At 52.5% G+C, this 17,253-nt stretch overlaps 1 protein-coding gene across 2 annotated transcripts; it reads right to left on the bottom strand.

Annotated features, from left to right (window-relative positions):
- Positions 1-299: 299 nt before the first annotated feature.
- LOC142003662 (phospholipase A2 inhibitor gamma subunit B-like) lies at positions 300-14,373 on the bottom strand. Of its 2 annotated transcripts, none has more exons than XM_074980804.1 (6): positions 14,304-14,373; positions 9,068-9,180; positions 8,186-8,302; positions 7,620-7,772; positions 4,893-5,033; positions 300-635 (listed from the first exon to the last, which is right to left on the bottom strand). In XM_074980804.1, the coding sequence occupies exons 2-6, from the start codon at positions 9,114-9,116 to the stop codon at positions 418-420; spliced, it is 678 nt and encodes a 225-aa protein (XP_074836905.1). In that variant the 5' UTR covers positions 9,117-9,180; positions 14,304-14,373; the 3' UTR covers positions 300-417. The 2 variants fall into 2 exon arrangements, with proteins under 2 accessions (XP_074836905.1, XP_074836904.1); XM_074980803.1 differs by having other exon boundaries at positions 14,232-14,356.
- Between the last annotated feature and the right edge of the window lie 2,880 nt (positions 14,374-17,253).

Genomic DNA, 17,253 nt, shown 5'->3' on the forward strand with positions numbered 1-17,253 from the left:
AGGCTAACGATTGCACACACAACCCGGGACTCGGGGTTATACCTGCACACCCACCCAATGCCAAAGACCTCCACAGCCCTCCACAATCCAAGACGTGATTACACACATGAGCCAGGACTTGTAATCACACCCATAAATGAGCACACCCAGTCCAAGACGCATGATCACGCACAGATGCAACAAGACTCGTTACGACACACACCCGGAGTACAACACTTGTTATTGTACACAGAGAGACAGACAGTATCGGAGATTCGTGATCACACACACACACACACACACACACACACACACACCAGTTATCTCCAGTCTGTTTTATTCAGTTAATCCCAGGAAAGGGGAAGGGAATCGGCACAGGGGCGTGGGAGCCTCAGGCGTGGCTGCCCAAAGCAGCACAGCTGTACCGCGGGACGGGACTCAGGAGAGGACATTCCCCAGCAGGAGAGGAAGGAGGGCCGGGAGGACAAGAGCTGCTGGCTCTGGAGTCATGCTGGCCAGACGGGAGAAGGCTGGTCTGCATTCGGCTGTGGTGAAATCTGCACTGAGCCCCCCAAAGGCCCCTTGGAATTGTTGTATATGGGCGCAGGCAGACTCAGTGGCACAGCCTTTCATGGTGGTGTGCACAGTTGACTCGCCTGTGGGAAGCAAAGCAGGGGGGTTAGTGATGGGGACTGATGACCCTGTATGACTCTGGTCCTGTACAACACTGCATGACCCCTTGCTGCTCACCTAGACCTGCCTACCCAAGAGTTTCCCTTCCTCTGTTCTGGTGCACTGTTATGCTGTGAGCCCTGGTTAAGTCATGCCAGGCCGTAATCTCTAACAAACTTTGGAACAGTCCAGTGTTAGTTCCCATTCATCCAGCAATGGTGGATCTGACTGATGGTGTGAGAAGTGGGATCCTTACCAAGCTCTCCTTAGAGGCTCTGAAGAGATCCTGTTATGTCAGGACTCCGAATTTAGGAAAGGGCAGGTGGGCAGGTCCAACCACCTGGGGGATTTTGTCAGGAGCCCAGGCAGGATGTCCTGGGTATTGTAACTTTTTCTGTATTACTTTAGAGCCTGTGATTCTACAAATTGAGAGACACCAGGGCATTTTGGGGCCCTGTTGTGCAGGGCACTGTGCATAGAACAGAATCCTGCCTCCATCAGTGGCCAGCACATGATCCTGCAGAAGAAGGTGTCCACACTGCTCAGTACGTTGGATATTCTCCTACTCGAGGTTTCATCCTGATTGCTAATAGCTGCAGATCAGCAGAGGTTCAATGTCCCTGCCAAGATTTTTATGATCATTCATTAAGATCACTCCAGTTGTTCTTGCTAAGCCTACAACCCCTTCGGAATCTTGCAGAGATCTGAACCACAGTGATATCCCACAGTGGGGAGTCCCACAGACGAATGGGTTATGGGCTGGAAAAAGTGTTTCTTTTCATCGTAATGACTGTGTCCATTTTCAGTCTCATTGAACAGTCACATCTATCTATCTATCTATGTATCCCCATACATCGTATCTATCTATCTAAGAAAATATGAAAGATAGAAAATATGGAAAAAGACCGCCTTGGCTTAACCAGGAGATCTTGCATGATCTCAAAATAAAAAAGGAATTATATAAAAAATGGAAACAACGAAAAATTACAAAGGATGAAAAAAGGCAAACAACACAAGAATGCAGGAGAAAGATTAGAAAGGCTAAGGCACAAAATGAGCTCAAACTAGCTACAGGCATAAAGGGAAACAAGAAGGCTTTTTATAAATATATTAGAAACTAGGGGAAGACCAGGGACAGGGTAGGGCCATTGCTCAGTGAGGAGGGAGAAACAGTAACAGGGAACTTGGAAATGGCAGAGATGCTTAATGACTTCTTTGTTTCGGTCTTCACTGAGAAGTCTGATGAAGGAATGCCCAACATAGTGAATGCTAATGGGAAAGGGGTAGGGTTAGAAGGGCTACGTCTACACTAGCCTCAAACTTTGAAATGGCCATGCAAATGGCCATTTCGAAGTATACTAATGAAGCGCTGAAATGCATATTCAGCGCTTCATTAGCATGTGGGCGGCCGCGGCTCTTCGAAATTGACGTGGCTCGCCACCGCGCGGCTCGTCCCAACGGGGCTCCTTTTTGAAAGGACCCCACCTACTTCGAAGTCCCCTTATTCCCATCTGCTCATGGGAGTAAGGGGACTTCAAAGTAGGCAGGGTCCTTTCGACAAGGAGCCCCGTCGGGACGAGCCGCGTGGCAGCGAGCCACGTCAATTTCGAAGTGCCGTGGCCGCCCGCATGCTAATGAAGAGCTGAATATGCATTTCAGCGCTTCATTAGTAAACTTTGAAATGGCCATTTGCATGGCCATTTCAAAGTTTGAGGCTAGTGTAGACACGGTCAAGTTGAAATAAAAAAAGAACAAGTTAAAAATCACTTAGGAAAATTAGATGTCTGCAAGTCACCAGGGCCTGATGAAATGCACCCTAGAATACTCAAGGAGCTGATAGGGGAGGTATCTGAGCCTTTATCTATCATCTTTGGAAAATCATGGGAGACAGGAGAGATTCCAGAAGACTGGTAAAGGGCAAATATAGTGCCCATCTATAAAAAGGGGAATAAGAATAACCCAGGAAACTACAGGCCAGTCAGCTTAACTTCTGTGCCAGGAAAGATAATGGAGCAGGTAATTAAAGAAATCATCTGCAACCACTTGGAAAGTGGTAAGGTAATAGGAAACAGCCAGCATGGGTTTGTAAAGAATAAAGCTTGTCAAACTAATCTGATAGCTTTCTTTGATAGGATAATGAGCCTTGTGGATAGGGGAGAAGTAGTAGATGTGGTATACCTAGACTTTAGTAAAGCATTTGATATGGTCTCGCATGATATTCTTGTCAAAAGTAGGCAAATACAATTTAGATGAGGCTACTATAAGGTGGGTGCATAACTGGCTGGATAACTGTACCCAGAGAGTAGTTCTTAATGGTTCTCAGTCCTGCTGGAAAAGTATAACAAGTGGGGTTCCACAGGGGTCTGTGTTAGGACCGGTTCTGTTCAATGTCTTCATCAATGATTTAGATATTGGCATAGAAAGTACGCTTATTAAGTTTGCAGATGATACCAAGCTGGGAGGGGTTGCACCGCTTTGAAGGACAAGGTCCTAATTCAAAATGATCTGGATAAATTAGAGAAATGATCTGAGGTAACAGGAAGAAGTTTAATAAGGACAAATGCAAATTGCTCCACTTGGGAAGGAACAATCAGTTTCACACATACAGAATGGGGAGATACTGTCTAGGAACGACTACAGCAGAAAGGGATCTAGGGATTATAGTGGACCACAAGCTAAATATGAGTCAACAGTGTGATGCTGTTGCAAAAAAAGCAAACATGATTCTAGGATGCATTAACAGGTGTGTTGTGAACAAGACATGAGAAGTCATTCTCCCGCTCTACTCTGCGCTGGTTAGGCCTCAGCTGGAGTATTGTGTCCAGTTCTGGGCACCGCAGTTCAAAAAAGATGTGGAGAAACTAGAGAGGGTCCAGAAAAGAGCAACAAGAACGATTAAAGGTCTAGAGAATGTGACCTATGAAAAAAGGTTGAAAGAATTGGGCTTGTTTAGTTTGGAAAAGAGAAGATTGAGGGGTGACGTGATATCGGTTTTCAGGTATCTAAAAGGCAGTCATAAGGAGGAAGGAGAAAACTTGATCTTCTTGGCTTCTGAGGATAGAACAAGAGGCAATGGGCTTAAACTGCAGCAAGGGAGGTTTAGGTTGGGCATTTGGAAAAAGTTCCTAACTGTCAGGGTGGTCAAACAGTGGAATAAATTGCCAAGGGAGGTTGTGGAATCTCCATCGCTGGAGATATTTAAGAACAGGTTAGATAGATGTCTATCAGGGATGGTTTAGATAGTACTTGGTCCTGCCATTGGGGCAGGGGGCTGGACTCGATGGCCTCTCGAGGTCCCTTCCAGTCCTAGTGTTCTATGATTCTATGATTCTGTCTATCCCCATACACCGAATCTATCTATCTATCTATCTATTTATCTATCGAATGTCCCTTTATTTGTTGCTCTAAGCGTCTGTATCACAGTCATTATTTCAAGTATCAGAGTGGTAACCGTGTTAGTCTGGATCTGTAACAACAATGAAGGGTCCTGTGGCACCTTACAGACTAACAGAAAAGTTTTGAGCATGAGCTTTCGTGAGCAAAGACTCTCTTCTGATGAGCATCTGATGAAGTGAGTCTGTGCTCACGAAAGCTCATGCTCAAAACTTTTCTATTAGTCTATAAGGTGCCACAGGACCAGCCATTATTTCATATGTTCTATCATGTCACCTCGGTGAATGGGGCCAGATCCCAGCTGGGGTCAATGGGCCATAACTCCACTGAAGTCAATGGGGGAAGATCCCACTGGGGTCAGTGGGTCATATCTCCATTGAAGTCATTGGGCCAGATCCCATCTGGGGTCAATGGACCATAACTCCCATTAAGTCAATGGGCCAGATCCCAGATGAGGTCAGTGGGCCGTAACTCCCTTGGAGTCAATGGGGCAGATGCCAGCTGGGGTCAATGGGTCATATCTCCATTGGAATCATTGAGCCAGATCCCAGATGGGGTCAATGGGCTGTAATTCCATTGGAGTCAATGGGCAGATCCCAGCCAGGGTTGCATAGCCCCAGTTTTTTCCCTTCTTTCCATAGGCTTTTTCAGACCTGTCTCCAAGTCCTCAGGATGTCTACAACAAAACCCCAAAGGGAAGCAGAGGTACACTGAGCAGAAATCCTGGGGACATACCCCAGGTGTACCGAGCCTCTGCCCAATTCTTCCCCACCTCGGGGGCACCCTGACATGCGCAGCTCCTTCCTGGAGGGGCAATCAGAATGGAGAACCAGCCGGGTGGCAATTACCGCTTTTCATGGTGCCGCTGATGTGGAGGCACTGGTTCTGGGTGCCCATGCAGTCAATGACCTCTTCCTTGCAGTGATGGGAGAACACGGAGTAGCAGGCTGGGCAGCGCCAGCTGTTCAGAGTGGTGTTAGCCAGGGGCACTGGGAAGAAGCGGAGAAAATGCAGTCAGCTGGGGGATGCACCCCAGAGAATGTCGGGGCACGGGGAACTGCTGGGGGCTGCACTACTCGGCCCTGGGTGCCCCTGTAGGAGGTGGTGTAGCTTGGCTAAGGGAGAGGTTTGCAGCAGGGAGCCCTGGATCCTACCCTGAGTCGGATCAACTGGGTTCACCCACGGTGGAAACCAAGAGACCTGCCTGCCACCCTCCGCCCGTGCAGGGGCTCAGGGTTAGTCAATGGGGCACCCCCTGCAGGGCAGGAGGACTATCCAGATGGTGCTCAGTCCTGCTACGAGTGCAGGGGACTGGATCTGATGACCTCTCCAGGCTTGTCAGAGAATCATAGAACATTGGAACGGGAAGGGCCCTTGAGAGGCCATCAACTCCGGTCCTCTGCCCTCATGGCAGGGCCTGGTACCACCTAGATCATCCCTGAGAGGTGTCTGTCTAACCTGCTCTTAAATATCTCCAGTGATGGAGATTCCACAACCTCCCCAGGCAATTTATTCCAGTGCTTAACCATCCTGACAGTTGGGAACGTCTTCCTAATGTCCAACTTAAACCTCCCTGGCTTCAGTTTAAGCCCATTGCTCCTTGTCCTGTCCTCAGAGGCCAAGGAGAACAACTTTTCTCCCTCCTCCTTGTAACCCTCTTTGAGGTACTTGAAAGCAGTGATCATGTCGCCTCTCAGTTTCCTCTTTTCCAGCCTAAACATGCCCAGTTCTGCCAGTCGTTCCTCAGAGCTCATGTTCTCTTGACCTTTCATCTTTCTTGTTGCTCCTCTCTGGACCCTCTCTACATCTTTCTAGGAATACAGGCAGACACACTACTCCAGCTGAGGCCTGATCAATGCAGAGTAGAGAGGAAGAATGACTTTGTGTGTCTTGCTCATGACATTCCTGGTAACGCGTCCCAGAATGGGGTTTGCTTTTTTTGCAACAGTCACACTGTTGACTTGTATTTAGCTTGTGGTCCACTCTGACCCCCTAGATACTTTTCTGCAGGGCTCCTTCCTAGGGAGTCCCCTCGCATTCTGAATGTGGGAAACTGTTCCACAGCAATAAAAAAAAGCAGTCAAGTAGCACTTTAAAGACTAGCAAAATAATTTATTAGGTGAGCTTTCGTGGGACAGACCCACTTGAAGTGGGTCTGTCCCACGAAAGCTCACCTAATAAATTATTTTGCTAGTCTTTAAAGTGCTACTTGACTGCTTTTTGTTTTGATAGTATATAGACTAGCACAGCTCCCTCTCTGTTACTGTTCCTCAGTAAGTAGGGTACTTATCATTTGTCCTTATTGAACACCATCCTGGCCCACTCAGTGGGGAGAAGGAGCTCAGTGGTTTGAGCCTTGGACTGCTAAACACAAGATTGTAAGTTTAATCCTTGAGAGGATCATTTATGGTTCTGGGATAAATAAATTTAACAAAAAACAGCTGTCTTGGATGGTGCTTGGTTCTACCAAGAAGGTAGGGGACTGGGCTTAATGACCTCCTAAGGTCCCTTCCAGCTCTATGAGGTCTCTATATCTATATCTGTACCATTTCTCTAGCTTGTCCAGATCACTTTTCACTTATGACTCTATTCTCCAAAGTAGTTGCAACTCCTTCCAGCTCAGCATCATCTGCAACAGTTGTAACATTTGTCTTCCACTTCTATGTTTCTATTCCCAGGGGCCCAGTGTTATCCAATGGGGCACCCCCTGCAGCACAGGAGGACTATATACAGGGGCCCAGTGTTATCCAATGGAGCACCCCCTGCAGCACAGGAGGACTATATGCAGGGGCTCAGTGTTATCCAATGGGGCACCCCCTGCAGCACAGGAGGATTATATACAGGGGCTCAGTGTTGTTCAATGGGGCACCCCTGCAGCACAGGAGGACTATATGCAGGGGCTCAGTGTTATCCAATGGGGCACCCCCTGCAGGACAGGAGGACTATATGCAGGGGCTCAGTGTTATCCAATGGGGCACCCCCTGCAGGACAGGAGGACTATATGCAGGGGCTCAGTGTTATCCAATGGGGCACCCCCTGCAGGACAGCAGGACTATACACAGCGGCTCAGTGTTATCCAATGGGGCACCCCCTGCAGGACAGGAGGACTATATGCAGGGGCTTAGTGTTATCCAATGGGGCACCCCCTGCAGGACAGGAGGACTATACACAGAGGCTCAGTGTTATCCAATGGGGCACCCCCTGCAGGACAGCAGGACTATACACAGCAGCTCAGTGTTATCCAATGGGGCACACCCTGCAGGACAGGAGGACTATATGCAGCGGCTCATCGTTATCCAATGGGGCACCCCCTGCAGGACAGCAGGACTATACACAGCGGCTCAGTGTTATCCAATGGGGCACCCCCTGCAGGACAGGAGGACTATATGCAGGGGCTTAGTGTTATCCAATGGGGCACACCCTGCAGGACAGGAGGACTATATGCAGCGGCTCATCGTTATCCAATGGGGCACCCCCTGCAGGACAGGGGGAACAAAGTTTCTTTCATGATCCATCCATCTTCCCACAGAAACCCCTGCAGGGGTGAGGCAAAGGTGGGGATATAAACAAGTTACCTTTAACGGATGGGTTTTCACAGGACTTTCCCTCACAGCAGGCGATATTCGTGCTCACAGATATCCCATTCCCCAAAGTAATGAAAAGAGGCTCAAGGTTACACTGGCGGGAGGACACACAGGCTTTGATAATGTTTGGGGTCTTCAGCTCCCCTGCATGGGAAGAAAAGGAGATGAGGCTTTAGTTGCTGGTATTCCTGTCTCCGGATCCCCATCACAGGTCCTCACATGTGGGATTATAATCAAGCTAATGGGGGAAACTGAGGCATGATGTATGGGAGGAATGATTCACCCAAGGTCAATATAGAACCAGCTCAACCGACACCCACAGCTGCTTCCATCCCTGCAACCTAACTGTCTGGATGTCTCTCCCCTCCCATGCCTGGGAGAGAGCTCAGGAGTCCTGGCTCCCATCCTTTCCCTGCAATCCACAAGACCCCCTTCCAGAGCTGCAGATAGAACCCAGGAGTCCTGGCTCCCAACTCCCCCCAGCTCTAACCCGCCAGACCCTGCCCCCTCCTGATACTGACTGTGGTCTGTGCTGCTTCAAGGTTTCCTGCACCTACCTATAACTGTTTCTGATATAATGATCCCGCAGGAATCCATTTGCTCACTGCAGACATGGAGGTCGCCCGTACAGATGCTGTGGACGCCAAAGCAAACCTCACATGACAGGCAGCTCCCTAGAGAAGCAAAGGCAATGTGATTTGGGTGTGCTCAGCCCTCAGGCCAGACCCACCATTCCCCTGTGCCCCACTGGAGCGACAGGTCATCGAGCCCAGCTGGGACCTGCCCCAGTGACCCTAATGGAGCTCTGATCCATTGACCCCAGCTGGGACCTGCGCCAGTGACTCCAGTGGAGCTGCGGCCCATTGGCCAATGTTCCCTGTAAGCTGAGCACTTGGGCAGTCATCTAGGAGAGACCCAAATACCACCCAGCTGATAAGCAGAGCACCCACAGCTTCCCACAGACAGCAGCCTGTGTCTCTTTTGGGGGTGCACAGCTGCACAGGCCTTGATGCACAACACAAGATGTATTCCACTCATGGATGGAAAACCTTGGTGGGAACCCTGCCATAGACCTCAGCTGGGATCTGGCCCCACTGACTCAATGGAGCTACGCCCATTGACCCCAGCTGGGATCTGGCCCTGAATTCCTTGGTTTTGGGCTGGTGTTGTCCTTCCCTCTATTGCAAAACCAAGTGAGGCAGCTTCCCTCGCATAGAGCTTGGTGGGATCTGGGGGGCCCTGTCTCCCCAGGAAAGAGCCATGGGAGGAATCTCCACAAGCGGGACAGGTGGTGGGCGGCCAGAGACGAGATGTCAGAGCTGGGGCATATTTCACCCTGGGAGGGAGAGCTCTTCTCCTCCACCACAACTCCTACTGGGTGCGTCTTTGTCTGCTGGCACTGGGCAGAGGTTCACAGACCTCCAGGACTGCATTCTCACCTGTTTCTAGCAGGGCCGAGAAGAGGCAGAAAAGGAGAAGTGTCTTCATGGCGCCGGTGATGGAGCAGGACTGGGATCTGGGCCACAGGGCTCTGACGCAGCAAACTTTCTGGCTGGAGGTTGGAAGTTATCAACAGAGGCTTAGGGAGTGTTGCAATTAGAATCATCTGGCCCCAAACTGGAACTGGAAGGTTCGGAGCTAAAGTCCTCAGAATACCAACATGGAGGCCCCAGGAATGCACAGGCCAGATGCAGTGTTTGTCGCTTGTTGAGGGGCTGGACTATCCACATGCTAGCACCCCCTGAGCCCTGGGTTTGATGGGCCTTGGACACCTGGTACATGCGGTGGAATGCGGGGCTCAGGCCCTGGTTTGCCGCAGTTATTTGCTCTGCAGGGTGAAGGACAGCCCTCCCCTGGAGGCAGTTACAGTGGAGTTGGCTGGGGGGACACTGCAGGAGGTGGGAGGGAGGAACACAGAGCATAGGAGTGCCGGCTCACCAGGTCTGCCCTGGCCAGCTCCTTCCCCGAGGGAGCTGCTGCAGCTGTTCATATTATTGATGGTGAATTTCAGAAGGTGGTGTTACACCCCGGCTGGGTCAGCTCTGGCGGTTACAGGTTTGGGTGATGCTGAGCAAAAGTCGCCTCTGCCTCTTGCTTTGGAGTTAGATGATGTAGAGGCACCTAAAGGCCGGGGGCAGGACCCACACGGCGACTCACAAGGGCCACCTCCAGCCGGTGTTACGAGTGTTAAGACAGTTACGGTACGAATTGGGGATTACTGCAGCACAGCCGCTGTGCAGCCCAAGGCTCCAGTGACCAGGAGAGTTACACTGGTGACAGAGGCAGGGTCAGGGAAGGAGGCGGGGGGGGTCTCTTGTGGATTGATCATCAGGAGAGGGTTGGTTCCACTTTCCCCAGTCTAGACACCCCTATTTTTCTAAAGTGAGTCTGTCTTCCCCTACGTGCTGTGCCGCCCCATACAAGTGTCAGTCCCTTTCCTCCTGGCTGGTCTGGTGGCCCCAAGAAATGGCTGGCACCAACTGTCCCTTTCTTTTTTGCCGTCCAGATGCAGAGTAAATTTTATTAGGTGCACCAAGGCATGTGCGGACGTGCACCACCCATACAAACCCACACTGCTGGCTGCGTGGGCTCTGCTAATCCGCTGGGCAGAACCTGAATCTCTCCTGGACGGTTGCCCAGTGCTCAGCTTACCAGGGACGCTGGGACCCAATTTCTGTAGGCTGGGTGGGCGGTCTTCTCGTGAGCACTGAGGAACAGCCGGCTTTCGCTGCTCAGGCCCATGCTGGGGACAGGTGCCTTTTGGCAACATTTTTATGCTTTAAAATTAATCTTCCGACTAATTTTTCATGCGCTTACTCCTTGGTGCTGATTTCCCCGTCATCTTAGGGCTATCTTTGCTCACTTCTGTTAGCTTTGCTTAGTGCCAAGTCCTAAAGTAACATCATAATGTTATAGGGAGATATGCATCTCAGAGAGCTGGAAAACACCTTGGAAGATCATCGAGTCCAGTCCCCTGCCATCTTGGCAGGACCACGAACCAGCCCTCTTTTTTAAATCAATTTGCCCCAGGTCCCTAAATGGCCTCCTCAGGAGTTGAATTTACAACCTTGGGTTTAAAAGGCCAGTGCTCACACCCCTGAGCAAACCCTCCCATGGGCTGTAAGCCTCCAATCTGGCAGCACTCAGCCTCTGCGTCCCATTTCAGCTGTTCTTCCTTAGAGCCCCAATCCATAACTATCTCTTCTAACTCCTGACCCATCTCATACGTCTGCAGGCTGACTGCAACCCTCTGCTTACCACACAATGGGTGCATCTGCACTAGCTGGCTATTTTGAAGTAGCCGGCACAACGTCGAAATAGCACGCATCGCATCTACACACGCCATGCGCTATTTTGACGTTGAAATCGACGTTAGGCAGTGAGACAGCGAAATTGCTATTCCTGTCTGGAGATGGGAACAGTGCCCTGGTTCAATGTTCAACGTCGAAGTAGGGTGTGTGTAGACGATCCACGTCTTGCTACATCGAAATAGCGGAGTCCTCCATGGCAGCCATCAGCTGAGGGGTTGAGAGACGCTCTGTCCAGCCCCTGCAGGGCTCTATGGTCGCCGTGTGCAGCAGCCTTTAGCCCAGGGCTTTTGGCTGCTGCTGCTGCAGCTGGGGGGCCATGCTGCGTGCATGGGGTCTGCAACCGGCTGTTGGCTCTGTGGACCTCATGCTGTGCAGGCCGAGTGTGTCTGGGAGGGGCCTTTTAAGGGAACTTTTAAGGGGCCTTTTAAGGGAACGGCTTGCTCTTGTCCCAGAAGGGCTAGTCCAGCCTGTGACCCTGTCTACAGGCTTTGCTGGCCCCTTATTTCGACAGGGAGCGCTTGTGTGTGTGGATGCTCCGCATTTCCTTCTGGGCAGCTCCTTTCGACGTTTCCCGTTGCTGCTTCGATGCTGAACGTCGATGGCACCAGCCCTGGAGGACGTGTAGACGATAAGCATTGAAGGAGCCTATTGCGATGTTCTTACTTTGATGTTGTGTGCTGGTGGAGACGTAGCCAATGGGTGTCCACAGCAGGGCGTGTCAGTTATAACCTCACACAAGAAATGAACGAGAAATTCAGCTCCTTGTCTGTGCTGTGCCCTCGGGATGCTGTGAGGGTGATCTGCAGACGCAGCCAGATTCATGCTGTGTGTCCTGGATTTCTGTATCTCAGAGGTGGCAGCCCTAGAGCCCCCAGCACAGGGTAGCAGGGAAGGGGAACACAGAGCCCCTGGACAAGGGTGCACAGAGGGAATGGAAGGGCCACAGAGCTCCTGCACTGGGGTTGGGGGGGGCAGACAGAGGCCCTGGCAGTGGCAGGATGGGGTCCCCTGGCATGGGAGGAATGGTGAGGGGGGGTGCCAGGGAGTCCTTGAAAGGTTGTTGGCTGGGTGGAGGTTGTGAGGAGGGAAACGTTCTGTATCCTACGGCAGCGGAAGGCGATTTGGTTTTAAGGGGGCAACCCTGGGGGTGTGGGGGGATTTCACATCGACCCCACAAGGCCCAGTGGGGTGAGCCTCTGTCAGCCCCTGGGGGGCGCTCACTCCGCCCACCCCCTTGGAGGCTGGTTTGCACGGTGCCCGCATATCCCAGGCACAGGCCAAAGGGGGCGCTGGGCCCTTGGGAGGCTGGCTCCTGCAAGGGGGCTTGGGGGTCGCTCTCCCCCCACCTCTGGCCCTAGGTGTGCTGCATCTGGCTCCGGATGTGCCAGGTTCAGTTCTCAGCCCTGCCGGCGTTATTCCCAGAACTGGCCTGGGTCACGCCCCCGGTTGGGCAAGCAGCCCTGGCAGTGGGGGAGGCAGACTCGCGTTAACCCTTCAGGGGCACTCGCTGTGGTCAGAGTGCTGCTGCCTGGACAGCTGTGGGGTGTGCCCCCTTGGCAGTGCAGCAGGCTGGCACCGACGCCCAGGGAAACGAGATCCAGCTGCAGTGGGGTTTGGGGCAGGACCTGGGGGCAGGTTTGTGGGGCCCTCAGCAGGAGCTGGGGCCTGGCCCAAGTGGGGCTTGAATTTTTTAATCGGCTCAGCTGATCATACAAGGTGCATGGACCTGCATAGAGCCCAGCCCCATAGAAATGCAGCCTCCCCTCCCCTTCCGCAGTCACCCCCTGACCCTGCACCCACTCCTACACCCCCCCAGCCAGGATCCTTGCCTGCCCCGCCTCCCACTCCCAGAGCCTGCCCCCCACCCCCAGCCCCAGCTCACAGCCCCAAACTCCCTCTCAGACCCTCTCCTGCACCCCAGCCCCCAGCCCGAGTTCCCTTCTCCACCCAGACTCATCCCAGACCCAACCCCCCCACAGAATAGTGCACCCCTTGACTGATGTCTTGGACTGGCCCCCCTCAAAAATCATTGCCCGCCCCGGATCCAGAGCCTCGCCCCCACCTCAGCAGCCTGCAGGCCGCAGGGGGGGTGCTGTGCTGGAGGCTGGGGGCAGCCCCCAGAGCCTGGTCAGTCCCCAGAGCATCCCCCCAAACAGGCTGCAGGGTTGGGGGGCCCTGGAGGCTGGAAGTAGCCCCCTACAACACTAGCTCCTGAAGACCTGCAGCTGGAGAGCAGGGGGCACCTGGAGGCTGGCTCTCCCTGTGGAGCACAGCGCCCGCACCAGGATGCAGGATGGTGCCCCAGGCAAGGACCTCCCCACTCCCACATCAGCTGGAGGCTGGGGCCAGCCTGCAGAGCCCGAGCCCCACCCAGCAAGCAGGCAGCCCTGGATTCCCGCCCCCCCCCCGCCCCAGGAGATGCCACAGTCGGAGGAGCAGAGCCCTGACCCATGGCAGGAGCCGCAGCCGGAGCCACACCACCCTCACCATCACAGGGCACCAGAGGCCTGGCCTGAGCCCCCTGCACTGAGCCCTGGGCCACTCACCTGCCTTCACCTTGCACCCCATCCCCTGCCCCAGCGCCCACTTCCCTCCCTGCCCCAGTGCCCACTCCCCTCCCCACCCCCAGCGCCCACTTCCCTCCCTGCCCCCAGCGCCCACTTCCCTCCCCGCCCCAGTGCCCACTCCCCTCCCCACCCCCAGCGCCCACTTCCCTCCCCGCCCCAGTGCCCACTCCCCTCCCCACCCCGAGCCCCGACTTCCCTCCCTGTCCCCAGCACCCACTTCCCTCCCCGCCCCAGCGCCAACTTCCCTCCCCGCCCCGAGCCCTGACTTCCCTCCCTGCCCCGAGCGCCCACTTCCCTCCCCACTCCCAGCGCCCACTCCCCTCCCCACCCCAGCGCCCACTTCCCTCCCTGCCCCCAGCACCTATTTCCCTCCCCACCCCCAGCACCCACTCCCCTCCCCGCCCCGAGCCCCCACTTCCCTCCCTGCCCCAAGCGCCCTCTTCCCTCCCTGCCCTGAGCTCCCACCCCTGAATCAATCCCCCCTTCACCAAACCCTCTGCCCCCTCCCCATAGCATTCTAGCGCTGGAAGGGACCTCAGGAGGTCATCAAGTCCAGCCCCCTGCCTCAAGCAGGATCATCCCCAACTAAGTCATCCCAGCCAGGACCCTGTTGAGCTGGGACTTAAAAACTGTTGGGGATGGAGATTCCACCACCTCTCCGGGCAACGCATTCCAGAGCTTCACCACCCTCCCGGGGAAATAGTTTTTCCAAATATCTAACCTACCCCTCTCCCTCTGCAACTTCAGACCATCGCTCCTTGTTCTGCCGTCTGACACCACTGAGAACAGTTTCTCACCCTCCTCTTTAGAGCTCCCCTTCAGCAAGTTGAAGGCTGCTATTAAATCACCCCTCAGTCTTCTCTTCTGCAAACTAAACAAGCCCAAATCTCTCAGCCCCTCCTCATAGGTCATGTGCTTCCGTGCCCCTCCTTATCTCAAACGCTCACTCCAGCCTCTATTTTGTTTGGCTTTTGAAAAATACTGTTGCTCAGTGTAAAGGGTTTATGTGTGTTTGAGTTTGTGTGTGGGCTCCTGCTTCTGAGAGGTTTTAGTGGGTTTTACATCCTTTGGGAGTTCTGTACTTTTAAAACTTTTTATATATGTTTATATTTTTAAAAAAATTTGTACGCCACCTCGAACAATTGAAACCGAGAGGCGGGGTAAAAATATTTTAAATAAATAAATAAAAGGGAAGTCAAATTTTCATCCCATTTTCAACAGCAAAAGTTTTTGACTGGAAATTTGGAGCCACTTCCAGCTGGGGTGCCATTTTGATGGGAGCTGGTGGCGGACAGTCTGAGACTATTTCCCAGGTTGGGAATTCTAACCTGCACCTCCCAAACTCAAGGCTTTATTCGCAGCTCTGTTCTTAAACCTCCCTCGCTGACCTTAGCCAACAGATTCCAGAGCAGCACGTTATTTATGTTCACCTCACCGCAGGAGCACAGACAGAAGCAGAAGAGGCAGATGTAGGTTGTGATGGATCTATGTAGGGTTGGAGGGATAAGATGTTCGTCAGTCAGTTATCAGAGAGGGAGCCGTGTTAGTCTGTATCTTCGAGAACAAGACGTCCTGTGGCACCTTATAGACTAACAGATATTTTGGAGCATAAGCTTTCCTGGGCAAAGAAAGCTGCAATTGATCAGCAATTAATCATCAGCTGCAATTGATCAGCTTTGGTATACCCAGACACACACCCAAACCAACAAACAGATATTTAAATAACAACATTTTCTGGTTGGCACAGTAAGAAAAATGCTTGTTGAGAATTTTCTAGAGCTTTACTCTTGGCATTGCATATTCTGACAGGTGACGTCAACAATTTATGCGGTAATGATTAAAAAGCCGTTAATTGTTGAAGCTCAGCATTGACTCATTATATCATGATTGCCCTCTGTTATTTCCTGCTGCTGTGAAAATTTAAACGGGTCAAAACAGAAAACAATCTTTAAAATTGTCATATTTAAAGAATTACGCAGGACCTTTCTCAGGGGAATAAGGAACAACAACACATTTATTAGTAACATGCATATCTCTATCAATAGCTGTCATGATTGTCCACTGTCATTTCCCACAAGCGTGAAAATTTAAAAGGATCAAATCAGGAAAAAATCTTAAAGGAAATGTGACTATTCTCCATTGATGTAAAAACCTGAAATTTGGCCAGGCCTAGATAGAAAAAGATTCATAACTGAGAACTGTCACCCAGATTCCACCAGTTGGGGTCGCTCTAAGATGTAGGAATGTCCCACCCGCTTCTGTTACAATTCTGCCCATCGAAATGAAGTAAACCTCTCTGACGAGTTTGGTTCGTTTTAGCGCAACACTATGAAGGGGACATGAATGCAGCCAGGAGCCCCCGGAGGGGACAGCGGCTGCCGAGAGGGGCAGGTACCAGGGCCAGGGTGTCCTTGAGTGCGGCCTGGCCATTGGGTGGGATGCGAAATCAGAAGGAGAACTTCAGCAAGAGGAGCCCGGCCAGGGCTGGGCCAAGGAGCCCGGCAGGTCCTGGAGCTGTACCCGGCGCTTTGCATTTCAGAGTCACCGTTCCACTCACCCCTGCCCGGGGGCTCAAAACTGCTTTTCCCTGCGCACAGGCGACCTCGTTAGCGCAGCCCTTCAGGGAGGAGGAGACGGCTGCGCCACCTGTGTGGGATGGAAACATGGGTGACGGGTGTCAGGGAATAACTCCACACTGAGGCTGGTTTGGGATACGATGGCCTCCCCATCTCTCCTCCGCTCCTAGAGCCCCACCCAGGGCGTTCACTGCCTCTGCTCCCTACCTGCTCCCCTCCCCGCAGCCTCCCTCACCCTGGATGGTCTCCCCCTTCTCCTGGATGGTCTCCTTCAGGCCTCTCTTAGCCCTACCAGTCATCTAGCAATGCAGCAGCACGTAAAGTGGGGTCACCTCTGGCAGCCAGCCATCCTGCCCTCGCCCTGCATCCACAGCACCATCCCTATGGGGGTGGGGGACCTGGGACAACCCCCGTGCTCTGCCCCTGCCATGATGTTACTGGGTTTGGAGAGGAACATGCAAATCCTTGTTGTAATCGCTGTTCTAGGTGTGCACCAAATCTCGTGCCAAGTGGGCCACGGGAGGTGTCTATGGAAAGCTGACAATTCGCTGATGCTGTTTGTACTGCTCATAGGGACGGATCATTTTTCTATGTGACGTTATAAGCAGGGTTCCCGGTGAGCTAAGCACTTGGGCAGCTGCCCAGGAGAGATTAAGCTGGCAGCATGTGTTACTACTGGTGGTGTACATCTCCACATGCCTGGGTGCACATAATAAAATTTATTCCGCCCATGGGTGGAAATAAAGCAGGAGGAAGCCTGGTTATAAGTATTGGCTCTGCACTGGTATTTGAGACATTTGTTTCTAACAGGCTTGGCAACCTGTTGTGAAGGGTCCCAAGTCAGGTGAAGGGTCCAGCATCTGATGAAGAGAGTCTTTGCTGACAAAAGCTCATGCTCAAAACTTTTCTGTTAGTCTATAAGGTGCCACAGGACCCTTCGTTGCTGTTACAGATCCAGACTAACACGGCTACCCCTCCGATACAAGTCAGGTGAAGTCAAACCTGACAGACAAAGGGCCTTATCAGGTGCCAGTCCATGTGTGGAAGCTGGCTGGAAACGTGCAATTCAGCAGACAAGCAAGGGTTAACTTCCTAAAAAGGACACCAACAGAGGACCTGCCTATGTGACAGGCTCATTTGTAGACGTGCGTTCACCCGGGCGTTCCCTCCG

This window comes from Carettochelys insculpta, chromosome 30 (assembly GCF_033958435.1).
Source record: "Carettochelys insculpta isolate YL-2023 chromosome 30, ASM3395843v1, whole genome shotgun sequence".
Taxonomy (NCBI): domain Eukaryota; kingdom Metazoa; phylum Chordata; order Testudines; family Carettochelyidae; genus Carettochelys; species Carettochelys insculpta.

Excerpts from the sequence above, each read along its gene's own strand:
- LOC142003662 (XM_074980804.1), bottom strand. The coding sequence starts at position 9,116 with ATGAAGACACTTCTCCTTTTCTGCCTCTTCTCGGCCCTGCTAGAAACA. Across the intron at positions 8,303-9,067 it reads CTCGGCCCTGCTAGAAACAG|GGAGCTGCCTGTCATGTGAG; the intron begins GTGAGAATGCAG and ends TTGCTTCTCTAG. Across the intron at positions 636-4,892 it reads CAGCGGCACCATGAAAAGCG|GCGAGTCAACTGTGCACACC; the intron begins GTAATTGCCACC and ends TGCTTCCCACAG.